The 27,641-nt window shown below is 48.9% G+C and overlaps 2 protein-coding genes and 1 non-coding gene across 12 annotated transcripts; all 3 read left to right on the top strand.

Annotated features, from left to right (window-relative positions):
• The first annotated feature begins 33 nt into the window (after positions 1 to 33).
• CHD4 (chromodomain helicase DNA binding protein 4) lies at positions 34 to 20,930 on the top strand. 10 transcript variants are annotated; one of them, XM_032098735.1, is made up of 40 exons: positions 34 to 136; positions 985 to 1,146; positions 3,139 to 3,266; positions 3,446 to 3,637; positions 3,996 to 4,114; positions 4,535 to 4,776; positions 4,861 to 4,988; positions 5,118 to 5,253; positions 5,675 to 5,856; positions 5,980 to 6,219; positions 6,968 to 7,171; positions 7,254 to 7,459; positions 7,696 to 7,827; positions 8,135 to 8,231; positions 8,610 to 8,801; positions 8,889 to 9,089; positions 10,039 to 10,176; positions 12,113 to 12,234; positions 12,345 to 12,518; positions 12,818 to 12,959; positions 13,432 to 13,563; positions 13,676 to 13,793; positions 14,005 to 14,129; positions 14,421 to 14,658; positions 14,829 to 15,001; positions 15,158 to 15,338; positions 15,439 to 15,525; positions 15,694 to 15,779; positions 15,865 to 15,998; positions 16,471 to 16,615; positions 16,803 to 16,968; positions 17,320 to 17,429; positions 17,634 to 17,769; positions 17,917 to 17,994; positions 18,110 to 18,247; positions 18,342 to 18,450; positions 18,772 to 18,904; positions 19,775 to 19,970; positions 20,072 to 20,247; positions 20,340 to 20,930. In XM_032098735.1, the coding sequence occupies exons 2-40, from the start codon at positions 1,050 to 1,052 to the stop codon at positions 20,421 to 20,423; spliced, it is 5,817 nt and encodes a 1,938-aa protein (XP_031954626.1). In that variant the 5' UTR covers positions 34 to 136; positions 985 to 1,049; the 3' UTR covers positions 20,424 to 20,930. The 10 variants fall into 10 exon arrangements, with proteins under 10 accessions (XP_031954626.1, XP_031954628.1, XP_031954625.1 ...); XM_032098737.1 differs by having other exon boundaries at positions 15,691 to 15,779; positions 17,637 to 17,769; positions 20,362 to 20,930; XM_032098734.1 differs by having other exon boundaries at positions 15,691 to 15,779; positions 17,637 to 17,769.
• Positions 16,996 to 17,134, top strand: LOC116440496. Its single transcript, XR_004238649.1, has one exon.
• A 522-nt stretch (positions 20,931 to 21,452) lies between the features above and the next one.
• Positions 21,453 to 27,498, top strand: NOP2 (NOP2 nucleolar protein). The gene is given in 17 exon segments (XM_032098739.1): positions 21,453 to 21,624; positions 21,701 to 21,746; positions 21,822 to 21,916; positions 23,010 to 23,275; positions 23,565 to 23,608; positions 23,730 to 23,776; positions 23,779 to 23,901; positions 24,675 to 24,874; positions 24,977 to 25,066; positions 25,146 to 25,233; positions 25,329 to 25,469; positions 25,636 to 25,775; positions 26,040 to 26,129; positions 26,397 to 26,519; positions 26,606 to 26,703; positions 26,801 to 26,931; positions 27,039 to 27,498. Coding segments are annotated over 17 exon segments (2,085 nt in total). The 5' UTR covers positions 21,453 to 21,518; the 3' UTR covers positions 27,296 to 27,498.
• The last annotated feature ends 143 nt before the right edge of the window (positions 27,499 to 27,641 follow it).

The following is a 27,641-nucleotide window of genomic DNA, read 5'->3' as shown; positions in this document are numbered from 1 at the left end:
GCATATTATGGGATGTAGGCGGGAGGGGGCGGGGCCTAGCCGGGTTTTTTTCCCCTTTAAGAGGCGGTGCCGCGGCCGGAGCCATTTTCCCTTCAGCGGCGGCAGCGGCGAGAGAGGAGTCAGGGTCCGGAGCCGGGTGAGGAGCAGGGAGGGAACGAGGGCGGGCAAGGCCATCTGCCGCCTCCCGGGGCGTCCCGGCCGGCGGACGCCCTTGTCCGCCGGGCGCCCCGTCGGCTCCGGCCGCAGCTCCTCCGGGGACGCGCCGTCCGCCTGCCCGGGCGGCCGCAGGACGGGTCCGGCGCCTCCTCCGCCGCCCCGCAACCACCCCGCCGGTGCCCGCAGCCCAGGCCTGCGCCGGCCCCCGAGGAACGGCGGCCCCTCGCCGCACGCCCGCCGGACTTCCCCGGCCCCGCCCCGCGCCCCCGCCCGGGAGACGGTGCCCCCCGCCCCCGCCCTGCGCCGCGCAGCCCCGCTCCGGGCGGGGGCGGCGGAGCGGGGCTGCCGAGCCCGCCCGGCCTTTTGTGTGCGGCCGGCGGCAGGGCAGGGGCAGGGCCAGCGCTGCAGTGCCAGCCCGGGGAGGGTTGGGGCTGCTGGCCAGGGCACCGCGCTGACAGCCGCCCGGCCGGCCACAGGGCTCCCTTGCCTGCCCCGCTGCCTTGCCTGCCCCGCTGCCTTCTCCCGGCCCAAGGCAGAAATAACCGAGGACACCCGGCTGCAGAGGACGGGAGAGTTTTCCTTTAGGACAGCTGTTTTGGCTTCGTCGCCAGAGATGAGTTGCTGACTCAGTTTAATATCTGGTGTCTTCAAAGCCTGCTTTATCAGAACTCTAAACTGATACTTGCTGCCAGTGTTTCTATTATCCGTAGGCTCCAAAGCCAGTAAAGTTGCTGTCTAAGCTTTCTCACAGATCCTCTTGGTAGCACTATTGCTTGGGAGAACGGAGTTCAGGTTTGCTGTAACTTTCTCTTTTTCTTTTCAATGAAGTACTGGCCAGACTGGCAAGAAGACGACAACCTGTATAAGCCCAGGCCTCCCCCGGTGTGGAGGACATGGCTTCGGGCATTGGGTCTCCATCACCATGCTCAGGGGGCAGTGATGATGATGAGATGGAGATCCTGTTGAACAACGCTATCCCCCAGCATCCAGGTATGCCGAGCCTGCAGGGCATGCATGTGGAGTGGGGATAATGTTGGTCTCAAGCTGAATATGTGAAATGCATGATGTGTTGGGGAATGTAATTTTTTTTTTTTTCCCTGCAAGTCATGCGTATGTTTTTGCTATCTGAGTCCCAGGGTTACTTTGAAGTGTGAGGCTCGCGGCTTTGTGTCAGGTGGAGCTGACTTTGTTCCAAGCCGTTGCAGGTTGTCAGGGCCTGTGCTTGGAGGAGGTGTAGAGGGTGGAGGCAGAGCATCCGATTCTGACAGGGTACCGAAATGCCTGCAAGTTTGAATTTTCATGAATGGGGAGGGGGAAGAGGGGGGTAGTATGTGAAAGGGCAGGTTGCCTGGCTTGCTTTCATCTGGGAACTCAGACCGGCTGACGTCCAGAGAAAACTGCCCTGGGCTGTTGCGTGACCCACTTTCCTTCATCACCACACCCAATTATTGAGGTTTCTTGTGGTTCTTGCTCTGTGCTGCTTGCTCACCTTTGTTTTTTTTTTTTTCTAGTCCTTGTATCTTGCTTTTTGCCTCGTATTTGCATCCTCATCATCAGCATGAGGCTTGCATTAGAGCCTGGGAATTCTTCTTGTTTGTGGGGTTTTTTTGTTGCTTTGGCTGTTGATGACCTGCTCTGTGGACATGGATCTGGGTTCTTCACTTCCTTGTGAAAAAGGAGTGATGTACATAGTGAATTGTAGGACAAGCGTGGGTTTTTCTACTAACTCATGCTGGAGTGTTGTAGTGTCATATAAGAGAAATATAAGAGAAATGTAACTGGAAAAGGGAAGATGGTGTTATGAACTTTTGGATTTTTGTTTGTTTGGCATTTTTTTCTTAAGCGTTGACTCTAGAGTTTTCTGGCACCTCTGAGATCTTGGGCAGAAGGGGACTATCAGTAAGGAAAATCTTGCTGAAAAAAACCTGGTAAAATCACTGCAAAGTGGAGAGGTTTAGATGGTACCTTGGAAAGGGTGGGTCATTAGAAGTTCTAAATCAGAACTTGGGGGAGAAGATGCATGGTCCTTGAAGGACCTGGTGTTGCAGCACCATGGGAGCAAAGAGACATCCATTGGTTGGGAATATGGCAGGGGCCAGGCATGGGACCCCAGGTTCTGAGAGCTCTACCTCTGCTGTTTCAACCCTGGCTGCGGTAGCTCCTCTGACCTATGGCTTCCTCCATCCTGCCCAGCTCGGGTGGTCAGGAGGCCATTTTCCCTTGGAGGGAGAAGGAGTGACTCTGGCTGTGTGCGGTGGGCGGGGCGGCAGGGGAGGGCGGGTGGCCGTGCTGCTCCCGCAGCCTGCCACAAAGAGAAGGAAGGGCTGTCTGGCTGCCCCTGCCCCTCGGGCCAAGGGCACCCAGGGAACAGAGACACACAGATGGAAGTGTGTACTGGTACTGGGGACCTGGCGTGTGTCCTGGCCAGGCAGTGAGCTTACTAGCTGCTGGGGCTGGGGGAAGGTTCTGTCGAATCTGGATTAGAATAGAGTTGCTGAGTAACAACTTTCCTATGGAGGAGGGAAAGTAGCGGCTTACTGGCCTGTGTTTTGCATGCAGCTGTAGGATGTTCTGTACTGCTGAAGAGGCTAGATGGTTTCTTTCCTGGAGATCCATGGACTGAAACAGTATCCTAGTCAGGTTTTCAAATGCATTCACTGTTTTGCCCCCTTTAGATGTGGCAATCTATTTTATGCTCTTTCCTTTTCTTGTTGGGTTAAGGCAAACTTCGTGTCCCCAATTTTGAGTGCAATTCTGCTTGGAGAAGCAATATTATGGAAATAGGTGGTGTTGGGAGGGGGGAAAACCATGTTCAGTGGTACCTTAGGATACAATTTTTGAGTATCTGCTGTGAACAGTAGAAGTTGTAACCACCTCTGTAAGTATGTAGCGAGAAGCAGACAAGTTGATCTCTGTGAAGGGGAGCTATACTGTAGGGCACAGATGGGGGTTGAATGAGACATATTGCCTCTTCACATCCAGAACATGAAGAAGAGCCAGAAGAAGAGCTTCTGTCAGAGGCTGACACTCCCAAAATCAAGAAGAAGAAGAAGCCCAAGAAACTGAAGGAACCCAAAGTGCCCAAGCTCAGCAAGCGTCAGAAGAAGGAGGTAAGAAAAAGGATGCCTAAGGTCACACTCTAAAATATGGATATATAGGATGAGGATGCTTACTGTTGTTGTTGGCCAATAGCAGCAGTCTTTTTAATGAATCCTGTAGAGCTTGGGGAGAGAGTGGTGTTTAGTGCTTATCCAGGGTATTTTCTCATGCCTGATCCCTCCCTCCCCAGCTGGGGGACAGCTCTGGTGAGGGGAATGAATTTGTGGAGGAAGAAGAGGAGGTTCTGCGCTCTGACAGTGAGGGCAGTGATTACACCCCTGGGAAGAAGAAAAAGAAGAAATTAGGACCCAAGAAGGAAAAGAAAAACAAAGCCAAGCGCAAGGAGGAGGAAGAAGAAGAGGAAGAAGATGATGACTCAAAGGTAACAAGCTACCCTGCTGGCTGCTTGCTTTTCATTCCCATGTGTCTGATTTGGGGGATCATTGTGCTCTCCCTTTGTGATTGCCCAGGGAGTTGGGACTGTGTAGTCTCTTTTTCCACTAGACCCTCTTGACTTGACCTTTTTCCCACCTTGCATTCTTCCCTCTTTACTGCTTTAAACACACATGGAATTTGTATTGAATCCAGATACTTTTCCCATTTCCACTGATCTTCTGTTGTGGCTGTGTCCTATGGTAGTGATAAGTGGATGCAGGGGAAAACAATTCCCTGGGTCATCTGTGGAATGTGGAAGATGTGTGGAAGTTCTGCTCAGAGTTGCCATGATTCTCTTTTCATAGGAGCCAAAGTCATCTGCTCAGCTCCTGGAAGATTGGGGCATGGAAGATATTGATCACATCTTCACAGAGGAGGATTACCGCACACTCACCAACTACAAAGCTTTCAGCCAGTTTGTCAGGTGAGCTGCAAGCCTATGCTTGAAAGGACTTGGGAACAGAAAAAGAGATGGGACAAAAACTAGATTCCTTGATTTTGGAACCTCAGTGCACACCGGTGTGGTACCTAGAGTGAAAACTGAAGCAACAGTAAAAGAATAGATCCACAGCTTTTTTGTTTTCAGTCATCAAGATGATGCAAGTCCTTCCAGTCCACTTTCTTCCCTACTATGCTAAATTCCATCTCTTTTTTCCAAGCCCTGAACATTTCCATCTTTCACATAGAGTGAAAGATGAGAGTGAGGAGATTCATTGGCTCTTGAAATCAGAGATTAGAAAGGAACGTAGTTTGAGATAAAGGTGCTAAGGGGGGGTGGCAGTGGGGAGGAATAATCTAGATTTCAGGGTGGTTCAGTAACCCTTCCTTCCTTCACTGTACACAGGCCACTTATTGCAGCCAAGAACCCTAAAATAGCAGTGTCGAAGATGATGATGGTACTGGGAGCCAAATGGAGGGAGTTCAGCACAAACAACCCCTTCAAGGGAAGTTCAGGTGCATCTGTGGCAGCTGCTGCAGCTGCAGCTGTTGCAGTAGTGGAGAGTATGGTGACAAACGTGGATACTGTCCTGCCGCAGCCTCCCGTAGATGTGCCACTCAGGAAAGCCAAGACAAAGGAGGGCAAAGGTGAGATGAAGAATCTGGCGGGAGGATAGAACGTCAGTGGTGTCAAGGCAGTAGCCCTTCTGACTCTGCCTCCTGTGTTCCCAGGACCCAATGCCCGGCGGAAGCCGAAGGCCAGTCCTCGTATTCCTGATATCAAGAAACCTAAAACAAAGAAGGTGGCACCATTAAAGATCAAACTGGGAGGATTTGGTTCCAAGCGTAAAAGATCATCAGTAAGTGTTGCTCCTGTCTTGACCTTCTGAGGAGGGGGTCATGATGTGGTAGTAATGCTGGGGTATGTCTGATTGCTGCCTGCCAGCATGTGTGTCTGAGTAACAAAGCTTTTCTCTTACCTACCTCAGAGTGAAGATGATGATCTGGATGTGGAGTCAGACTTTGATGATGCCAGCATCAACAGCTACTCTGTTTCAGATGGATCTACAAGCCGTAGTAGCCGCAGTCGCAAAAAGCTGAAGGCTGGGAAGAAGAAAAAGAAAGGTATAGATACTTGCCAGCAGTTGGAGACAGAAGCACAGCTAAGTGTGTAGAAAGATCAGTGGAATGTCTGTGGAGTTTGGATGTTTAACAGCATACTTGAGGGAGAATTGATTGTGAAGGAAGAACATGATACTATTTTGAATAAGGAAAAGTCTTTCAGGAGTTCTTTGTTAGGGAAACAGATGCAGTGCTGAGTTTTCCTGGCCTTACCTGTACCTTTTATTTCATGGGTGGATGGGGGCACAAAGGGACTTGTTTTGCTCCTGTTCCAGGTGTTCTTCCTCGCCCTACTTACTTACATAGAGTTTTGGATTCTGGATCTCTAGATGGCTATGTAGGCTGTTGGGAGAATACCCTCCCTGGCTGTTGGACGCTTGTACCTGTGACTTGTACCACAGTAACTCCTCATCACCCTCTGCAGGTGAGGAGGACTCCACAGTGGCTGTGGATGGCTATGAGACTGATCACCAGGACTACTGTGAGGTGTGCCAGCAGGGAGGAGAAATTATATTGTGTGATACCTGCCCTCGTGCCTACCACATGGTTTGCCTGGACCCAGATATGGAAAAAGCTCCAGAGGGTAAATGGAGCTGCCCGCACTGTGTGAGTATTGGATTCCCCAAAATGGTGCAAGAGGTCATGGAGGAGGGGGATGTCAAGTGGCTTGGGGCTGCTGTTCTGTGGTAATGAAATAACCTTTGTTTTTCTGATTTCCTTCTCCTACAGGAAAAAGAGGGCATTCAGTGGGAAGCAAAGGAGGATAACTCTGAAGGTGAGGAAATCCTGGAGGATGTAGTGGGGGATGCTGAGGAAGAGGATGACCACCATATGGAGTTCTGTAGAGTCTGCAAGGATGGAGGAGAGCTGCTGTGCTGTGATGCCTGTCCTTCATCCTACCACATCCACTGTCTGAATCCCCCACTGCCTGAGATTCCCAATGGAGAGTGGCTGTGTCCTCGCTGCACTGTGAGTTTCTGCTAGTACCATTCTCCCATTGCTACAAGAGGTGATTGATCTAATCCCTTTGGATCATCATATTTATATGGAAATACACGGTCCTTTGAAGACTATCTCCTCATACACTTTTGTCATAAAGCTTAAAGGCCTGACTCTTTTTAGCTGTGTTGTGCCTTGATTGACTGATTTCTCCAGACTGTGGGAAGAACCAGGCTACAGCCTTTGGGTCTCATGAGATTTGTCCACGTGCAAGGTAGTTGGGCAGTTTTTGGTCCAGGATGCCAAGGCTCACTTTTTTTGGCTCCTGTATGTGTGTAGAAGCAGGAGAACAAGTGTAAGCAAAATCAGTGCTTAAAGTAATTTAAACTGATGCTGAGATTAAACTGGTTTTGCACTGTTGTAAGCTCTATAATGCTTAGACCTTTCTTAGTAGATGGTTAGGAGAAATACCACGCTTTTCCGGAAAGTTCTCGAAATAAGTAATATAAATGGTGTTAGTTGCTTTCATTAGGTGATAAAAACTTAAAGCTGATGAACAAAAAAAAGCTCCTTATGCTGGGCCCTTGGTTCTACAGCAAAATATTTTCTGTACAAGCTTTCAATGAAGTCATAGTTGGGCAGACTACTGAACTCATCAAGCCTAGCAAATTCTATCTGTGTAGTGAAACCATGGAAGTGACCCTGTTTCTGCTCCTCAGTGCTTCTGTGTTAGAGTACATACACTGTGTGATGCATCAAGCTCTGTTTAACTTTCCAGTGCCCAGCTTTGAAAGGAAAGGTGCAGAAGATCTTGATCTGGAAATGGGGTCAGCCCCCAGTTGGCCCTGCACCACCACGTCCACCTGATGCAGACCCTAATGCTCCACCCCCGAAACCTCTGGAGGGTCGGCCTGAAAGGCAGTTCTTTGTCAAGTGGCAGGGCATGTCCTACTGGCACTGCTCCTGGGTGTCAGAGTTGCAGGTGAGTGGAGGAGCCTAACTATGGCACAAGGGTGGATAGTTGAGGCTAAAACACCTACTAACTGCTTGTGTCCTGACTGCAGCTGGAGTTGCACTGCCAGGTCATGTTTCGTAACTACCAACGCAAAAATGATATGGATGAGCCACCCTCGGGAGACTTTGGAGGGGAAGAAGAGAAAAGCCGAAAGAGGAAAAACAAGGACCCCAAATACGCTGAGATGGAGGAGCGTTTCTATCGATACGGGATCAAGCCAGAGTGGATGATGATCCACAGGATCCTTAATCATAGGTAGGGGGTGTAACAAAGAGGATTTTCAACAGAGACCTTAAGCAGGGCTACGGGAGAGTGGATGAGCTAAACTGCAGTATGACTGGAGAAACAGTGGGAGTTCTTTGTTGGCATGACACACATTGTTGTTCTGTTTCTGCTGCTTTACTAAGAGTCCTTCCCTTCTCTTTCATTTGAATGGATTGGGGGAGTGCTGCCATTTCACTGTGCTTGAGACTTACTGGTTTCTTCTGCAGTGTGGATAAGAAGGGGAATGTCCACTATTTGATTAAATGGAGAGACCTACCTTACGACCAGGCATCCTGGGAAAGCGAAGATGTGGATATTCAAGATTATGACCTCTACAAGCAAGCCTACTGGAATCACAGGTAGGAGGAGTATCTAGAGATTGTTTTCCTTTCCCTTCCCTCAAGACAAAGCACTGCAGTATGCCAGCCCCTAGCACTGGCTGGATTAATAGATGGAAATGGGCGAGACGCATTGCCTTGTTGCTGACTCCTTATGCCTTTGGGCAGGGACCTTGTGCCTTTCTACCAGCTCATGAAGGTTCCAGCCCTGTTCTCTTGAGCCTGTTTGAGTTGGGTGATTGCCCTTCTATTCTTTGCAATAGTTTTCTCTTGATCTGTTAATAAAAAGCCATTAAACTTACATGTACTTGGGACTGTCTCTGCACAGGGAGCTGATGCGAGGTGAAGAGGGCAGGCCTGGTAAGAAGTTAAAGAAAGTGAAGATGAGGAAACTGGAAAGGCCCCCTGAGACTCCCACAGTAGACGTAAGTTACTGGTTTTTTGCATAGGAGCCGTTTTGGGGTGCCAGCAGGTAAATAGGAAACTGAAGAGTGAACAGCATATGGTTTAGAGCTCCTTCATGGCCCAAAGAATAAATGGCATTAGAGGACCTTCAGACAAAGGTCCACTGTGTCCATTGGGTCAGACTCCCTAGCTCTTGGTGAAAGGGTTTTACAAAAGAAATGGCTTCTTTTTGGATGCCCTTGGCCATTTAGGAGTTGGGTTTGGTGCTAGTCTGGTTGTCATCCATGAAGCCTCATCTGTACTAGTGAATATAAGGGCGGCTATAGACTCTTGATAGGACTCCTGTTAGTTATCTAACTAAGGTAAAGCTTTTCAACTCTTCCTTCTTTCCACTATAGCCAACAGTGAAATATGACCGGCAGCCGGAGTACCTCGATGTAACAGGGGGGACTCTGCATCCCTACCAACTGGAAGGACTGAACTGGCTGCGCTTCTCCTGGGCCCAGGGCACAGATACAATCTTGGCTGATGAAATGGGTCTGGGAAAGACTGTGCAGACAGCAGTGTTCCTGTATTCCTTGTACAAAGAGGTGAGAGCTGGGAGGTCACTGCCCAGAGAAATTCTGCCTGTGTTAGTGATTGCAGTCATCTAATGCTCTTACTGACTCCATTTGTAGGGCCACTCAAAGGGTCCCTTCTTGGTGAGTGCCCCGCTGTCCACAATCATCAACTGGGAACGAGAATTTGAGATGTGGGCCCCAGATATGTATGTAGTGACTTACGTCGGGGACAAAGACAGCCGGGCCATCATCCGTGAGAATGAGTTCACTTTTGAGGATAATGCCATTCGTGGAGGCAAAAAAGCATCCAGAATGAAGGTACAGAACTCTGCTGTAACACAAGCCTGAATTGAGATGCACTCCCTGGCTTTCAGCAGCTGAGGTTCAAATACTCTGCTGTCCCTGGGAACTGATTATGCTTGTAGTTTCCAAGGGGAAATAACTGCAAATTGATGACAAGTGGGCGTTTAGACTCCTGCTGTAGACTGTTTAAACACTCTTACTACTTTGAACTAAGTCAGTACTGGAGAAATATAGTTGTCTAAGGTAATACTGGCCCTAGGCAAGTCCCTCTGTCTTCCTTACTTAACCTGTGAAGTTGGGCATCTTTTCTACAGATCTAAGTTGATATCAGAATTGCCACTGTATGTAAAAGACAAATTACAAAAAAGTGTGAACTTTTTCATCCTGAGGAATTGGCTGGCGGTGAGGCCATACCCAGACATCTGAGAAATTGCATTCTGTGCTGAAACAGGAAGGAAGAGCCTGATCTAGGTGGCTACTTTTTCTAGAACTTTAGTCTTCCTAGTAAAACCAAGATGGAAGCTAAAGCATTTTCAGTGGCAGAGGCAGACAGACTCATTTCCTTCCTTTGAAATGGAACAGCCTTAAGTAATAATAGTAACTTAAAGTTCCATGGTAAACTATTTATCTCTTGAAGTCTTAGCTTTTTGTTTGAGTCACTCTTCTCCAAATTTCAATTCCCTAACATACCTCTACTCACTGCTTATTTGTTAAATATCTCTGTTAGAGTATTTGACAACTATCCAAAAGTAGCAGGAACTGAGGGGGTTGAGGAGACTTATGTGTTGAGAGTAATAGGGAATTAAAAGGCTAAAATGTTTTGGGCAGCATTTTGAATCTTGTGACAGGAGACTGGGGGTGTGAAAAGTTTTTGATGTGCTGTTGACCAGGGCTCACCAGGATAACTTGATGGAGAAGCACTGCATGCTCTATCCCCTTACACATTCATCCTTTTCCTTTGCAGAAGGAGGCTGCTGTCAAGTTCCACGTGCTTCTCACCTCCTATGAATTGATCACAATTGATATGGCCATACTAGGCTCTATTGACTGGGCCTGTCTCATTGTGGATGAAGCTCACAGACTGAAGAACAATCAGTCTAAGGTACAGAGAAGCATAGGTGGTTCATAAGCATGGCATATGTTGCAGGGGAGAGAGACAGCTCTTAGTCATTTGTTCAGTAGTAAATTTGATGTGTTACTAAAAAGAAAAATGAACAGCCTGCATTTGGAGATTGATCATCATTGGCAACAACTTTACTTACACAGATCACTGGTTAGAACAGCTTTCTTTCCAGGTGAATGGGCTATTGGTATAGACTGAAAAACCAGGATGTGGTTGTTGCTCTCAAATACAAAATGATTTCTCTGAAAGCAGATCACATATCTTCACCACCTCTATTCTGAAAAGGTTTACCATGCTGAGCATAAAGCATGCTCCATGAGCAGAATTACCCTGCTTCCAGAGTCAGCTTGCTCTCTGCATTCATCTGGCTTTTTAGCAGTACTAATTAGGTGTTACAGAAATTGAGGGTGGGCAGAAGTGTTTAAAAATGCCTGGGTAGGTGCTGAAAGCTATGTAGCTGCTTTAGATGAGGCTGCACCTTAACTAAGCTTGTTTGAATTGGGTAGACTTGACTGTACTTTCTTAATCCAACCCCTCCCTAGGCCTTGTGCCTTAATTCTGGTATTGATTTGTCTGTCTTCAGCTGGGTTCTAGTGCTCAGTACACCAAAAACAATTATTATTGGAAGGCTGGTTTTAGAGGTTTTTGGAGACTGTAAGACAAAATTGCTGCTTGATTTCTTTGTTTGTTTTGTTTAAATGGCTTTAGTGTTTTGGATCTTGGCATGAGGCATCTTCCTGAGACATCACAGCTGTGCTTGCAGTTCAGTTTCTAGATCTTATTTTATTGTAGGCACTAAGACTGGATGCCATTCTATGCTTAGCATTGAAACCATTGGAAGTAGGAATGAATGCTTACTATTAATATTCATTAATTGAAAGAGGATGTAAAGGCTCAAGGTTACTCTCTGACACTATGCAGAACCATTAAATCTCTTCTTCTACAGCAGTTTCCTGACCTATAAGAACAGCTTATCGGTATTTGGCTGCAAGATAGATAGGTCAGATGCTTCTTGACAAATTGGGGTTATCTCCTAAAGTTTTGCAGATATAATTAGTAACTTCCACATTTGATTCCAAAATGAGAACGTTTTTAACTATAGCTACATAGAAAAATAAATCCCTGTGGAGGCCACTAGAAGTACTCTTCTGGTGCAAAAACCAAAACATAAGCAATTTGGTTCTTGTTTGCCATGTAGTACAGCTGCTTTCATTAAGTTTGACCTTGTATCATGCTAAGTGTAAGATAAGCAGAGAAATGGCCAAGCTCATAAAGAAATTACTGCTTTACTGTCAATTTGTGCAGGTGAACATGGTACACTTGTGCTTTTCAGTGCAGTACTTTAACTGCTCACTACATCTGTCTGGAATTACTTCATTGTTGTGAAAACCAGCGCAAATTACCTTCAAGACACATTGGCAAACCCTTAGCTCTTTTTCTCCTCTGCTTGTTTAGAGCTCTGGAACACTGCCAGGAGTGATATGAATAGGAAGAGTGACTTGGTTATTTCTAGAATTCTCAAGGCAGAGTAGTTGTAGGAATGTGGAACACTAATTTAGCAAGAAAAAATACATAGTACAGCAGCCTAGAAATGATTGGTGGTCTGAAAGAGTTTGTAACTTGTAAGAGCAAAGGAAACCTACTAGCACCTGATGGTTCGGAGGATTTGTTGTAGTCGTGTTTTAGGTATGCAGAGCAATGATCCAAATAAGATCAGTCTAATAACCCTGACTGGAATGTGAGCTACTTGGAACTCTTGTCCAAACAGCTGATGTGATGTAAATTGAACCCTAGATTGGTGTCAACTTTCTAGAATTTTTTTTTTTGTAAGCCTATGACTTAATAAGCCTTTGTTGTATTTGTGTGCATGTTTTGGTTTATTTTCCCACTTTCTTCCCTGCTCTCTCCTTTCCAGTTCTTCCGTGTGCTGAATGGTTACTCCCTCCAGCACAAGCTGCTGCTTACAGGAACTCCCCTGCAGAACAACCTGGAAGAACTGTTCCACCTGCTGAACTTCCTGACGCCCGAGAGATTCCAGTATGTCTTGCAGTGCAAGTCAGCCTGCCTGTCTTGTCATTCCTATCCCCTCACTTGCTCTTTTGCTCTTTTTCCTTTGTGGCGTTTGCTGAGTGTCTGTTTCCCCCCAGTAACTTGGAGGGCTTCCTAGAAGAGTTTGCGGATATTGCCAAGGAAGATCAGATCAAGAAGCTCCACGACATGCTGGGCCCACATATGCTGAGGCGTCTCAAGGCTGATGTTTTCAAGAATATGCCATCTAAGACTGAACTCATTGTCAGAGTGGAGCTGAGTCCCATGCAGAAGTGAGTGTGGGGATGAAGAGAGCACCTGCTGTTGAGCTAGTGTTTCTCTGCTCTGCGCTTTCAAACAGCCTTATCCTTACTCTGCAGGGTTTTCTGCACAGTGGGCTGCCACTAGAGCAGAGGAAGGACTAATCCTGTGCTCTGGTGTAAGGGATAAAGAGATAGTGAGTGCCAGTGGCAGAGCCTAGGTAGCTGGCAGGTAATGCCAGGAGCAGTGCAGAGTTTAGCAAGAGAAGAGTAGGTTAGTCATTCTCATGAGAACTCTGCCTGAGTTGTTCTATTTTCTTCTTTGTTTTCAGGAAATATTATAAATACATTTTGACAAGAAACTTCGAAGCACTGAATGCACGGGGTGGTGGTAACCAAGTCTCATTGCTCAATGTTGTCATGGATCTGAAGAAGTGCTGTAACCACCCCTACCTCTTCCCTGTGGCTGCTATGGTATGTCCAGTCACGTTTTCTGTATAAGCAAATGTTCCCTGCTGGTTGTTATCAGGGAGCCAGTTAGCTCCCTAGATGAGGCATGGAGGGGTTCCCATTTCTCTCTTTTTGCTTGTATGTGTTTTTTTCATCCTGTCTTTATTTAAACCCAACATGCTGGAAGGCCATTCCTTTTCCAGCACATTTATATGACAGGTAGGAGGTATCTTTTTACTCGTGTGAGGTGGTGAAGACTGTAAGAGTAGGGAGTAAGTAAGAAAAGAGGAGGTTGTGTAGGAGTCAAATTGCAAGAGAAGAGGCACAGGGTAGCACTGATGTTTCATACAGGTAGTGTATGCTGTACCTTGTGGTTGTGCCAAGCTAAGTGACCAGGTGTGAGCCAGCATCAGCTGGGGACTAAGACCAAGTTACATCCCTTCAAGCTGTTTTTTGATCCTTGCCCCTTATTCCCTCTTTCTCTTTTTCTTCTTAGGAAGCTCCAAAAATGCCAAATGGCATGTATGATGGTAGTGCACTTATTCGAGCCTCTGGAAAGCTGTTGCTGCTCCAGAAGATGTTAAAGAACCTGAAGGAAGGAGGTCACAGAGTGCTCATATTCTCTCAGGTACATGGAGAAAAGCCTTTAGGCTGGGAATACTTTTTCTGAGAAAGAAGTCTGTTGATCTGGTATCCACTTGTCCCTCACTCCTCTGTGGTGATGTTTTTCTGATACGCAGATGACTAAAATGTTGGACCTTCTAGAAGATTTTTTGGAACATGAAGGGTACAAATATGAGCGCATTGATGGAGGAATCACAGGGAACATGCGTCAGGAGGCTATTGATCGGTTCAATGGTATATAGTCTCCTGTCTTTTCTGTAAAATGAAAACTTGTCTTGTATGTGCTTAATGCTCATCATGGGATTGTTGTGCCCCAAGTCTTCCACTGTTTTCCTGTGATCTTAAATTAGTAGCAATTCCCTATCAGGTGATGTGGATCAGTTACAAATCCTTCTTGGAGTATTGCACTCTCCCTTGATTACTTTTGTTGTCTTTTTTATCTTAGCTCCTGGAGCTCAGCAGTTCTGCTTTCTGCTTTCAACTCGAGCTGGGGGTCTTGGTATTAACTTGGCCACCGCAGATACTGTGATTATCTACGATTCAGACTGGAACCCCCACAATGATATCCAGGTGAGTCTGAATGAGGTCACTCACTGTGGAGTAATCCTGAGGAAGAGGGGAAATAAAATGGTCATAAGGAGAGAAGGAATGTGAGACTTGCCCTCTAGAAATATGCAAAATTAGAGCAGTGAGGATGGGTAGAGATGGGAAGTGAAATAGTCGAGGGATCCTCCAGGGCACAGCCTTCACTAATGCCAGGAGCCAACATGAAGGCTAGTGGGAAGCTTGTGGAGGTAGGTGGGGTATATCAGACTACTGCTTATGTAGCTCTAGATTGTTTTGAGCACATCTCTTTTCTAGGCCTTCAGCCGTGCACACAGAATTGGACAGAACAAGAAAGTGATGATATACCGCTTTGTGACAAGGGCCTCAGTGGAGGAGCGTATCACTCAGGTGGCCAAGAAGAAGATGATGCTAACTCATCTGGTAGTGAGACCGGGGTTGGGCTCCAAGACAGGCTCCATGTCCAAACAGGAACTTGATGACATTCTCAAATTTGGCACTGAAGAGCTCTTCAAGGATGAGGCTACTGAGGGGGGTGAGTGCCTGGGAGTAGAACCAAAGGGGGTGGGGAGATCTGGCTCCTTATTTAGTGAGAGACTGTAGGCACAGTGCTGATTATAGCTCTACAAAGAGGGTCTAGGGTGGCATTCCCTTTCTTAGTCCATTGAGATTCATACAGCAACGGTGCCTGTACTCTTCCTTCAGGGGATAACAAAGAAGGTGAGGACAGTAGTGTTATCCACTATGATGACAAAGCAATTGAGCGTCTGTTGGATCGGAACCAGGATGAAACAGAAGATACAGAACTTCAGGGCATGAATGAATATCTCAGCTCCTTCAAGGTGGCCCAGTATGTGGTTCGTGAGGAGGAGATGGGGGTGAGTATGAGGTGGATGTCAGTTAATATGTTCTCCTGAGTGATGGAGGATCAACTAAGTTAATTGAGCTCTGAAGCTTTTAGGACCAAGCAGGCACAGGGATATATCTGCTGGGACTTAAAGCAGAGGGCCCTAAATTTGTTACGTCTCTGGCAGGAGGAAGAGGAGGTTGAGCGGGAAATTATTAAGCAGGAGGAGTCAGTGGATCCTGATTACTGGGAGAAACTGCTCCGTCACCATTATGAGCAACAACAGGAGGATCTGGCCAGGAATCTGGGCAAGGGCAAACGTATTCGCAAGCAAGTTAACTACAATGATGGCTCACAGGAGGATAGAGGTACAAATCCACAGGACCCTGAGGGAAAAATGGGTGTAAGTATATGTTGCTGGGAAGTAACGGAGTAGCGTCTCAGGCTCACGTGCTGTTTTTCTTTCAGACTGGCAGGATGACCAGTCAGATAATCAGTCAGACTATTCAGTTGCTTCTGAGGAAGGAGATGAGGACTTTGATGAGAGGTCTGAAGGTAAGTTCTGCTGGAGCCAGAGTTTCTGGGTTGCTTTGAGTGTGGAAACAGTTGGGACTTGATTTGGGCAATTTGCACGTTTTGTGGCGCTCTCCTGCTGGGGCAATATTCACACAGCAATATGCTGTGCATTGTCTCTTTACTTAGTTGCATTTCTCTTTTCAGCAGCTCGCCGGCCTAGCCGCAAGGGCCTGAGAAATGATAAGGATAAGCCTCTGCCTCCCTTACTGGCCCGTGTGGGAGGGAACATTGAGGTAGGTTGTACCAGGGAAGACATTTGCATCCCAGCTGCTCCTATATTGCTCTTGCCATATCTGTGTGTCTGCTCCTTTATTCTAGGTGTTGGGTTTCAACGCTCGCCAGCGGAAAGCCTTCCTCAATGCTATCATGCGCTATGGAATGCCACCTCAGGATGCCTTCACCACTCAGTGGCTTGTTCGGGACCTCCGTGGCAAGTCAGAGAAAGAGTTCAAGTGAGTCTGCATTAGGCAGCAATGGAAGCAACTAGTCCTTTTGGGGAAGAATGAGAGTTGGGTCTTAGAGACTACATTTCCTTAATGTTTTGGTTGGTTCTCTGTGGGAGAATGAAGTATAAGCTGGGATTGTTCCTAACTCTCTTACTTGGACCTGACTCTTAAGTCACCAAAAGCAAATGCTTTTAGAGGAGAAGTATGGCTCTACAAGCATATAATGAATACTCTCCCAGAGTCTTTCTTGGGTTTATGATTGTTTCTGGCTCAAGACTCTTGAGTTAGCTGTGTATCCTCTTTGTATGTAGTGATTCTGTCAGGAAATTCTTGAAGAAGCCTGGAGCCCCAGAATTTGTAACTATGGGTTAAGAGTCTCTTATGGGTAATTTCCCTTACGTGCTGGAAGGGGTCTGACAATGCATGTCTCCAGATAACACAACTTACGGGCTAATTGCTTGTCTTTCAATTGCTGCAGGGCCTATGTCTCGTTGTTCATGCGCCATTTATGTGAGCCTGGAGCTGATGGTGCAGAGACCTTTGCAGATGGGGTCCCACGGGAAGGTCTTTCTCGACAGCATGTCCTTACTCGCATTGGGGTCATGTCACTCATACGCAAAAAGGTCAGTGCTTAGCAGAGCAATGTGCCCTTTGCTGTCCATACAACTGTAGTCACTGGGGTCTTGAGTTAGGGAGTTACCTCACCTTCACACCTACTTTCGTTGTGTGCTTGGTGGTCTGCCTCTACAGCTGTAAGAATGAGCTTTGTATGACCCCTCCAGTGATAGTCTTTCTCTCCCTCTTGTGCAGGTGCAGGAATTTGAGCATGTGAATGGCCGCTGGAGTATGCCAGAACTGGCAGAGATAGAGGAGAACAAGAAACTTTCACAGCCCAGCTCACCCTCCCCCAAAACTCCAACTCCTTCGACACCAGGGGATACACAGCCAAATACACCTGCCCCTGTTCCTCCACCTGGTGAGGGCTCCCCTCTTGTACAACCCTGCGTCCTGACCTTACCCTGACTGTTCCCCTCACCGGAACTGTGGTGGTGGGGTCTGGGGGTGGACGCAGATCAGCTTACTCTCATGTTAGGAGGGCTGCCAAAGACATGTGCAAGCCCTTAAAGGCAAGAGAGGACACTAGCTTTCCTGGGATGAGCTGACATCAGTGAGAAGCCCAGCATTTGTAGTGGGCAGGAAAAGGGGGGGGGTCATGCTAGTTCCATTTTGATGGGCCTGATCTCTGGAGCAAGGAGAAGTGTGCTTGCTAGCAGAAAGATCTACTGATGGCTTCTCTTTTGTCTGCTGTGCCGTGGGGAATACACAGAAGAAGGAGTAAAAGTAGAAGAAGGAGCTAGTGCTAAGGAGCAAGGAGAGCCATCTGAACCAGAGAAGGAGCTCAGTGCCTCTGCTGCTGAAACAGAGGTCCCTATGGAGGTGAGTTTTGGCTTTTTTGCCTTGTAATTTCTCTACTTCTGCCCCCTCTTCATCTCCCAGCTGAGGCAGAAATGAGTTTTTAGAGTGATACTTGAAGATAACTGGTTCTCAGAAGTGGCCTCACAGTTTTGTGTGTCGTTGCTTTCCAAGACTCTGACTGTGTTCTGTTTCTATACTTTGTGTCTCACTGATCCCTGTCCTCAGCAGTGTGCTCAGCCTGTGGAGACACCACCCCAGGAAGCAAAATCCCCAGTGAACTCCACAGAAGCCGATGAAAAAAAAGTAGAGGAAACAGAAGGGAAGGAAAGACCAGATGAACCAATGGAAGTAGAAAGCAAAGGTACGAAGCAGTTAATCCTAAAGAAACAGGCTTGAACGTAGAAAATCATTGGGGACTTACAGAATAGTACTGGGTTTTACTGGTTGAGAACAAAATTGTGAACTTGATATGTTCCTGTACATCTCATGTTCCCCTTCTCTCCTGCAGCTGATGTGGAGAAAGTGGAAGACAGAGCAGCTATTGAGAATCCCCCTGACCCTCCTATAATCACTCTGGATGAGAAAGGTGAGGCATGATACCTCCCTTCTCTTCCTTAACCTTTCTTCTGCAAGGATTCCTTGTGGGTCCAACTTGTTGTGGTATCTGCCATGTTTGTTCTAATAATTTCCTGTGTGTACAGATGAGAAAAAGGACGATGATAAGAGAGACGTGGTGATGCTGCAGAACGGAGAGATGCTGAAGGAATCAGTAGATGAAAGGCACAAGAAGGCAATAAAGCAGCGCTTCATGTTCAACATAGCAGATGGTGGCTTCACTGGTATGAGATCTTTATCTGTTTGAATTCGTTTTTAAGCTCCTGCTTATGTTTATGAAGTAACTTCCAACCATTCTGGTGTCTCTTGCCTTTCCAGAACTACACTCCCTCTGGCAGAATGAAGAGCGGGCTGCAACTGTCACCAAGAAGACCTATGAGATCTGGCATCGGCGTCATGACTACTGGCTCCTTGCTGGGATTATTAAGTATCCTTGCCATGACAGACACATTCTCCCACCTTGTACATAATTTGTCACGGTGAAGGGCCGTTCTGAGTCTGACTGGAGTAGGTTAAATGAGAGAGTGTTCTATCCTCTTCACAAGAGTGAAAGTGATGGGTGGGAGGGGGAAGCTTCCTGCAGCATAGTTAAGACCTAGCAGGACATAGTTCTCATTCCTCTTCCTTGGCTCCTGTTTGTCCCTTCTCTGTATCCCCTTTCCCCACCCCCTCTGCAGAACAGTACTGCCTGGGCTGTGTATTCCCTTGTTTTCACTGCCTTTGTTTGCCTGAGCTCATCCCATCTCAGTCATGGCTATGCCCGTTGGCAGGATATTCAGAATGATCCACGTTACGCCATCCTCAATGAACCCTTCAAGGGTGAGATGAACAGGGGTAACTTCCTGGAAATAAAGAATAAGTTCTTGGCAAGGAGATTTAAGGTAAGGGTTTCTCTTTAGTGTGGTAACTGCCTCGATCTCTAAGAACAAGTTCTTGCAGTTCTGAGTTTCCACCAAGAAAGTGAAAGGTTTATGCAGTGCCTTTTCAAGGTAATAAAGGCAATATATCTCAGGATCATGCAGTTTGCTGCATGATAGGAACTCCCTTTTTTTCTGGAAATGGTATTGGGGAGCTTGGTTCAGTGCTCTCTATCCAAATGTTTATTGAACAACTGGTATGCAGGAGGCTTAAGGTTCAAGTGGCTGTTTTTGTCACAGCTTCTGCTTGGTCTGCTACGGCCCATTCCATGTGCCTGAACAGAACTCAATGGGTTGCTGAAAGGGCTGCCTGCAGTCTCTACTTCATCCTCTTTAGGAGTGAACATGGCTTAGTTTGTGGGAGTGATTAAGATCAATTCAAGTAAAGGCTGTGTAGGTCTCAGTCTTGGGGCAAAACATTAATTGACTATAGACTGAATGATCAGTTCTGCACTGCCAGGACTCCAGTTGATTTCTCCAAATGCTTATAAGATTTCAGACCCTGTGTAAATAGGATGGAATACTTCTCGCTTGGGTTCAAAGAGCAACCTCCATCCCATTTGCCTCATAAAGAATCAGCGGAGGAATGAAAATACTAGAGGAGTTGTAGTAGTCTATTAAACCCGATGTAGCCTGAATTTCTTGTGTCTGACTTTGCTTCATGAAGCCCTTGTTATTTTGGCTACTCAGTAAGACAGGCTGGTGAAAGGACTTTCAGCTACACAATCATCTCCCCTTATGAGATGGTGGGGAATTGGATTAGGAGAGACGAGGTGCAAACGAAGCTCCCTCTCAGGCAGCTGCTGAAAGACTCATTCCTGCTCCACCTTGCAGCTCCTGGAGCAAGCGCTGGTGATTGAGGAGCAGCTGCGGCGAGCTGCCTATCTGAACATGTCCGAAGACCCCTCTCACCCGTCCATGGCTCTGAACACACGTTTTGCAGAGGTGGAATGCCTGGCTGAGAGCCACCAGCACCTATCCAAGGAGTCAATGGCTGGGAATAAACCAGCCAATGCTGTGCTGCACAAAGGTAAGGCGGTGTGCTAAACAAAGGTGGCATAGGCGTTCAGCATTGCTGTCCCCTCTGGGGTGTCCCTTTCCCCTCGGAACAGATGTCCCTTTCTCTTGTAGTTCTGAAGCAGCTGGAGGAGCTTTTGAGTGACATGAAGGCAGATGTGACTCGTCTGCCTGCCACGATTGCCCGCATCCCACCAGTGGCAGTGCGCCTCCAGATGTCGGAGCGCAACATCCTCAGCCGCCTGGCCAACCGCAGCAGTGAGCCCCCGCCGCCGCCCCCTCCCCAACAAGTACGTACCCGCTCTGGTCAGTAAGGGAGTTATGGGGGGAGGGGGGCTCCGTGGGCCAAGCTGGGCTCTGGTGACCAGCCCGTGAGTCTCAGGTCCTCCTCTCTCGCCCTACAGGTGGCCCAGCAGCAGTGAGTCCCTGGCCCAGTGCTGTTGACCTTTCGGCCAAGCTGAAGTGACCCCCCCACCCCACCCCTTCACACTCTACCCCTCTGCCTGACATTCCTGACTGGGTGCTGTTTCCCTCCATGGAAGCTGCTGCTCAGGTCTCTGGGAGGAGAAGAAACTCCTTCCTCTGCAGCCAGCCCGTTGGAGCAAGGAGTGTGTTTAGGAGAGAGGGGGATGGATGTATGATGGACTCTGTATATAGTGACTGGAGGCCCCAGCGCCATGTCTGTTACATGGAGAACCTGGCTGCATTGCTCATTGCCTCCGCCTGGAATTCCAGTTTTCGTTCTTAATTTTATTTTGAGTTTGTTTACTGAGACAAGTGCGCAGGCAAGACCAAGCAAAAGCCAGGACAGAGACAAAGCTACCTCCATCAAAATCCTTTTTAATACAGAAACTGACCGGACTTGTCAACTAATAAGCAGCTTGAAGACAAAAGCAAACAAACAATGGAAAAACCAACAAAAAACAGAGCAAAACGTTGATAAAACTGAAAAATAAAGTTTCCTTGTATTTTATTTTGTTGTCTCTATTATCGTGAGTGTACCGGGGGTAAGTATGTGGTTTCAACATTGAAAGAAGAGGTAGTCATGTCTTTTTGCTGTATCAGAGCAGGTTTTGAGGTATCCTACACCTCTGAGAAGGGTAGTAGATGCCCCAGCCCTGGCAGTGTCCAAGGCCAGGCTCGATAAAGCCTTGAGGAACCTGGTCTCAGGAGTGCTGTCCGTACCCCTCGCACCGGTGTTGTGCAAGATGATCTTTAGGCCCTCTTTTCCCCCCACCTTAACAGTCTCGGATTCTGTAATTTCTCTTTTACCCCTTGCCTCTGCACCCTGCCTTTCACTACTGTGTGTGCCCGCGGCAGCAGCCCGCGGCAGGAGCCCGCTGCAGGGGCAGGCGCGGCCCGTTCCGGTCCCGCAGGCCCCGCGGAGGCGCTGCCGCCGTTCCCGCGGCGGGGCCGGGCCCTGCGCGTCCCGGGTGGGCGGCGCGCGCCGCTGACGTTGCGGGCGGGGCCAATCAGCGATGGAGAGCGGCGGCGCGTGCGCCGGGCGGCGGGGAGCGCGCCACGTGTGGCGGGGGAGCGCGGGGCTTCCCGCGGCGCGGCCATGGGGCGGAAGCTCGACCCCACCAGGAAGGAGAAGCGCGGCCCCGGGCGCAAGGCCCGCAAGCAGCGCGGGGCCGAGGTGGAGCTGGCCCGCTTCCTGCCGCCAGGTAAGTGCGGCCTGGACCGGCCCGCGGCTGCCCCGCGGCGCCCGGGGCCGTCTGACCGCCGCGTGTCTTCCCGCAGAGCCGGAGACCGGCAAGAAGAAGCTCTCCAGTCACGGGAGAAAGAGGTGAGCGGGGCGGTTCGGCGGGCCGGGGTGTGCGGGCCGGGCCCGGGCTGATCGCCGCTTCCCCTCCCGATCCAGGGCTGCGAAGAGGCGACTGGGAGCGGGCAGCGGCCCGGCGGGGAGGAGGCCGCTCGGACGAGGAGGAGGAGGAGGAGGAGGGCGGGAGCCGACAGGTGAGTGGGAGCGGGGTCCGAACCGGGCTGACGGGCCCGCAGCCCCCGGGCGCTGCCGCCACCGTCCTTCTGCGGCGTCGTTTCTAAGGCAAGGGACACGTGGAATTTCATTATTTTAAATCACAGAATCACAGAATATCCGGAGTTGGAAGGGAGGCACAAGGATAATTGAATCCAGCTCCAGGCCCTGCACAGGACCACCCCAAGAGTCACACCATGTTCCTGAGAGTGTCGTCCAACCTCTTCTTGAACTCTGTCAGGCTTGGTGCTGTGACCAATTCCTTGGGAACTTGTTCCAGTGCCCAACCACCTTCTGTGTGAAGAAGCTTTTTCTGATATCCAACCTAAACTTCCCCTGACACAACTTCAGGCCATTCCCTCAGATCCTGTCACTGGTCACCACAGAGAAGAGATCAGTGCCTGTCCCTTCTCTTTCCCTCGTGAGGAAGCTGTAGCCTGCAGTGAGCTCTGCCCTCAGTCTCCTCCAGGCTGAACAGACCAAGTGACCTCAGCTGCTCCTCACAAGGCTTCCCCTCCAGACCCTTCATCATCTTGGCCCTCCTTTGGGTGCTCTCTAATAGATAATAACAATGAATTCTATCTGATTCCTGGTGGCTGCCGTGCCAGGAGGCAGTGTTGTCTGAAGAACTAGTAAAAGGTCTCTCTTCTGCATGTTAAATCTGTTTCTTACTTATCCTCTATTCACAGCAAGGTGGTTGTAGGCTGCTTTTGTAGCTGAGGCTTTTAAATCTCTGTTACATCTGGCATAGCCCAGGAAGCTCTTGCAGTAGGAAGAAAGAAGGATAGACAAAGATTAGGGACAGAGGGTACCCTAATATGTCAGAGCAAATACCCTAAGAATTTTGTGGTGGTGTTTTTAATTTGGTAATTCTGCTTAGATCTCCTTAAAGGTCCCCTGGAGGAGAGGTGAGAATGTCCCCAGTACTTTATGAGATATAGAGAGCAAGCAGTCCCTCCTTCGGGAACAGGCAGCTCAGACTAGGCTGAAGGCCTTTTTGTGTAACAACTGAAAAAGCAGAGCAGCTGCTTTTGGAAATAATGCCTAACCTTTAACCGCTTCTTCTGCCTCTAGTTGAAGAGCAGGTGCCCCCACAGAAGGAGAAACGTGCTGTAAAGGCAGCAGGACAAACTGCTCGTGGCCGGTCTGGCTTCAGTGATGGCAATTCCAAGTGGCTGGCTCCAGCCAAAGCCAAGAAAACCCAGCCTAAAGGAAACCACGTGGAATTATCCAGTGATGGTGAGGTGGAAGAGGGCAGCTGGGAGATGGAGGAGGAGGAGGATGGGAGCAGCGAGGAGATGGTGGATGATTATGGTGCCTCGTCTTCAGAGGAAGAAGAGGTAGGAACTTGCCCTTAATTACACAAGAAATACTTGATATATTGTTGGCTGAAAGGACCCTTCAGGGCTGGGGAAAAGGATGCTTTAGTGGCAGGGGGTGGTGAGGTGGTGGAGAATTTTCGCCATCTTTCCTTCACAAGAATGATTTCAAGTTTAGCACTTGATTCCAGCATAACATTCACTGCTTTTGTTTGTTGTCCCTTTTAAACAGAGCAAGTAAATTTCACAGATGCTGGGAAGTAAGCGGACAACTGTGGATGTTTTTTGATTAATCTTTGTCTCTATTTAGCTGCTGCCTATTGAAAAAGCTGCCCTGAAGCAGAAGTCTGACAGGTGAGTGTGTAGAGCCTTTCCTGGATAGATGAGGAGCCTGTGTTGTTATTCTCCTGTCATTTCTGTCATCTAAGAAATGGTAGTTGTGAAGTGTCTGTGTGATCTCGTTCTTTGTCCTTAGGGAAGGCCTCAGTGAAGATGACAGCGAAGAGGAAGAGGAGGAAGAGGAAGCAGCAGAGAGGCAAGCAAGCAGAAAATAGGACAGAAGGAAGAAGAAGGCCCAGATCTGCAGCTCAACCTGGATATAGATGAACAATTTAAACTGCCAACTAGTGAAGAGATTGAGAAGGAGGATATCCTTTTTATCTGTTACATCCATAAGTCATGTGCATGATGCAGCATGGGGCCTGGATACAACCAAAGAGCTTCACTTGGACTTTGTCATGCATATTGCTTAGCAAGAGTGTCTGTGCATGACAAGGTATTTTAGCTGAGCTGTCCTAATAGATAGTGTATAATGCTGTGCTCTGTATAGCACAGTTAGGAAATCTGTGACACCCTGTATGGGGCTTAGAACCTGTCCTAATTTCCTTTCTAGTCCTAAATACATATGGATGTTCTTATTACGTGGTTTGTTCCTCTCTACCCTGATTTTCCTGGTGGGTGCTTGTGTAACCCATTCCCAGAGTTTCTGATGACAGCAATTCTAGCATCCAAAGTGCTTGCTGCTGGACTTTGGTGCTTTTAATTTCCTGCCTCCCTTCTTACTCTCCCTCTGTACCCCTTGGTTGCCCTTGGGGAACTTCTAATCTCTTTTCTGCTGCAGGTAATGTTTTCAGTATTAAAAAACCTCCTTTGTTGGGTTTTTTCTTTCCCCCCCCTTATTTTTCTCTGTTTATCTAAAGTAATTCTTTTAAACACCCTGTAGTTCTGCCTTGTGAACTTTTTTGTCCAGTTCCACCCTTTGAATCCTGCACATGCTGAGCTCTGGTGAAAGCAGTATTCCAGCAGAGCCTTTCTGGCGCGGGCAGCGTTGTGGCGCGCGGGTCCCGCACGGCTGATTGTACTCGTAAAGAGCCTCTGGGCGAGCTCCTTGCTGTTCATGGTTCCTTGACGGTGCTCCCACCTGCTGAGCCCCCTGACCTGCACGTCATCCACCAGCGCATCCAGGGCAACATGGAGGTGCTGCAGGACTTTGCGGTGAAGCGGGAGGAGGGGCGCTCGCGGCAGGAATACCTCGCGCTGCTGCGCCGCGACATGGCCGCCTACTACTCCTACAGCGACTTCCTGCTCACCAAGCTCATGGACATCTTCCCGTTCCCTGAGGTGGGATCCTGCCCTGCCCACAGCTGTGCTGCCCCATGGAGGTTTGGCTGCCTCCCTGAGAATTCATTTTCGTCTCTGTTCTCTGTCCCGTCTTCCATCCAGCTGATAAACTTCCTGGAGGCTAACGAGGTTCCCCGCCCTGTCACCATTCGCACCAACACACTGAAGACGCGGCGGCGAGACCTGGCACAGGTGAGCAGGAGCCAGTGGCTGTGTCCTGCACTGGCTGTCCCACGGAGCGGCGTCTCAGTCCCTTCTCCTTGTCTTGCAGGCTCTAATCAACCGTGGTGTGAATCTTGACCCCTTGGGGAAGTGGTCAAAAACGGGACTTGTTATTTATGACTCCACTGTGCCCATCGGTGAGATCACCTTTACCGTGCAGGGCTGAGCCCAGCTGCTCCTGCTTCCCTTTCTTTCATGTGTCATCTTCTTCTGTGCTGCCTTCCCTGCCCAGGTGCCACTCCAGAGTATCTGGCTGGACACTACATGCTGCAAGGAGCCTCCAGTCTTCTCCCCGTCATGGCGCTGGCCCCACAGGAGAATGAGCGCATCCTGGATATGTGCTGTGCCCCAGGAGGCAAGACCAGCTACATAGGTACCACCCTGGAGTCTTGGGAGGGATGCTCTGTCAAGTGAGGAGTTTCCACTGCTCTACACAGAAAGGGGGAATAGAGGGGGACTGAAAGGAGGGGTGGCTGTCAGTGCAGACAAAAGCACAAGAGGTTTTCAGCCCCTTGCTGGTGTGTTTTGCCCTCTGGCAGCTCAGCTTATGAAGAACACAGGGATGATCCTGGCCAACGACAGCAGTGCCGAGCGGCTACGTAGCGTGGTAGGGAATTTGCACCGGCTGGGAGTCACCAATGCTGTTGTGAGTAACTGCGATGGACGCCAGTTCCCCAAGGTATGTTCCTGTTCACAGTGCTTACCTAGAGCTGCTGTGCTGTCCCTTTTGTGAAGCCGTGTTCTCCAAAGTCACCTGTCACAGGAGGATGAGCAGAGCTGCTGGGGGGAGTGTGTTTGTTAGTTGATACAGAGGCAGGCAAGGCAGGTGGAGAGGGAGGAGGGGTGTTTCCTGCCTTCCCAGTCTTCTGGTTCCCCTTCTAGTCTTGGCCTTGTGTTGAGTCCCCACCTGTGAGCATAATTCCACATGTAAATCTACCTGTAGGTGCTTGGAGGGTTCGACCGTGTCTTGCTTGATGCTCCTTGTAGCGGAACAGGTGTCATTTCCAAGGATCCTGCTGTCAAAACCAACAAGGTGGGTGACCAGTGCAGACTGAAGTATGAGTCACGAGAGGAAGGACTTCAGGGCAGCTTTGTTCTTGAGAGATACCTACAATACATTTTTCCTTTTCTTTCCTATTTTGTGTGTTGTACCAGGGCTAGTTTTTTGGTATTACTTTTACCGAAGACTCCAGACTTGTATATTATATGTGCTTTGCTCTCCTGTCATCCCCTCATCCACAGCAGAGGCCTGGGGTGCTTCCCTGTGCCTGTGGCATCCTAACCTTTCTTTCTCTTTCAGGATGAGAAGGATATCGTGCGCTGTGCCCACCTGCAGAAGGAGCTGATTCTTAGTGCCATAGATTCAGTCAATGCTGCCTCAGAGACAGGGGGCTACATTGTCTACTGCACTTGCTCCGTCATGGTAAGTGCCTTCTACCATGATCTGCTGTGGTCATCTCCTCCTCAGGAGACAGTGAGTTTTGGATCCTAATGCTTAGCCTCTGGCAGGTGGAGGAGAATGAATGGGTTGTGGATTATGCCCTGAAGAAACGCAATGTCCGTTTGGTGGCCACAGGCCTGGACTTCGGCAAGGAAGGCTTCACCAGGTGCGTGCCAGGTCACAAGCTGCACATGTGACTGCTCCTTGGTGGCCAGGTTTGAGCAGAGGTGTTGTATCACTCCTCCCCCCACTTCTTCCTGCAGGTTCAAGGACCGTCGCTTCCACCCGTCCCTCAAGTGCACGCGGCGTTTCTACCCCCACACGCACAACATGGATGGGTTCTTCATCGCCAAGCTCAAGAAATTCTCCAATGCCATCCCGCAGGCACAGAAAGGTAACGTGGTGCTGGAGCTCAGCTGAGCTGGCTGGGCCTGCCCTCACAGGCTGCTTCCCCTGCAGAAGCTACGTGGGTTCTTCTCAAGCACCTTTCTCTCGTTTCAGATGAAGAACCTGTTGCGGAAGCGGCAGCTCCGTCTGCTGTCCCCGATACTGTCACAGAGCCTCCGCCAAAAAAGAAGAAACTTGAGGGATCAAAAGCTGACAAAGAGCAGAAGCTGCCACAACCTGCTTTGAAGAAGAAACGTTCATTGCAGGCACAGAGGAGACCCTTGAAGGCTGTCCGGCCTTCTCCCAAAATGATGCGGCCTAAAGTCCCTACCAGGAAGAAGAAGCATAGAGTGAAAGCGAATGGACAGTGAGAGGACCTGCTTTTCCAGGTGTTGGTCCCTTCCTTGGAGAGCAAAGGCTGCTGCTGCTCTGTGTGTACCCACCACTTTGTTGCTCTGTGCAGATCACCTCTGCAGCTCTGAGCACCTGGGACAGTGATAGCCCCCTTTGCTCCTTTCCCTCTGCATCAAGGACTGATGCACTGACCCATTAAAAGTTTTATACTCTTGCTCAAGTCTTGTCCTTTTCCCTTGGAACATATAATACAGAATTCTGCTGTGTCCCCGTACTCCTTTGCAGCAGAAACCCCTTTCACTCCCAGCTGATGCTCTGGCATTTCTGGTGTCTGTCCTTATTCCCTACAACGGGGATGTTTGT

Source organism: Corvus moneduloides, chromosome 2 (assembly GCF_009650955.1).
Source record: "Corvus moneduloides isolate bCorMon1 chromosome 2, bCorMon1.pri, whole genome shotgun sequence".
Lineage (NCBI taxonomy): Eukaryota > Metazoa > Chordata > Aves > Passeriformes > Corvidae > Corvus > Corvus moneduloides.
The sequence above is the reverse complement of the archived record's forward strand: the minus strand, read 5'-3'. Positions and strand labels throughout refer to the sequence as shown.

What these genes read in the sequence shown, in the direction of transcription:
- CHD4 (XM_032098728.1), top strand. Translation starts at nt 1,050, where the DNA reads ATGGCTTCGGGCATTGGGTCTCCATCACCATGCTCAGGGGGCAGTGAT. An exon ending in GCAAGCGTCAGAAGAAGGAG is followed by an intron (nt 3,267 to 3,445) that starts GTAAGAAAAAGG and finishes CTCCCTCCCCAG; the next exon opens with CTGGGGGACAGCTCTGGTGA. An exon ending in CGCCGCCCCCTCCCCAACAA is followed by an intron (nt 20,248 to 20,339) that starts GTACGTACCCGC and finishes CGTGAGTCTCAG; the next exon opens with GTCCTCCTCTCTCGCCCTAC.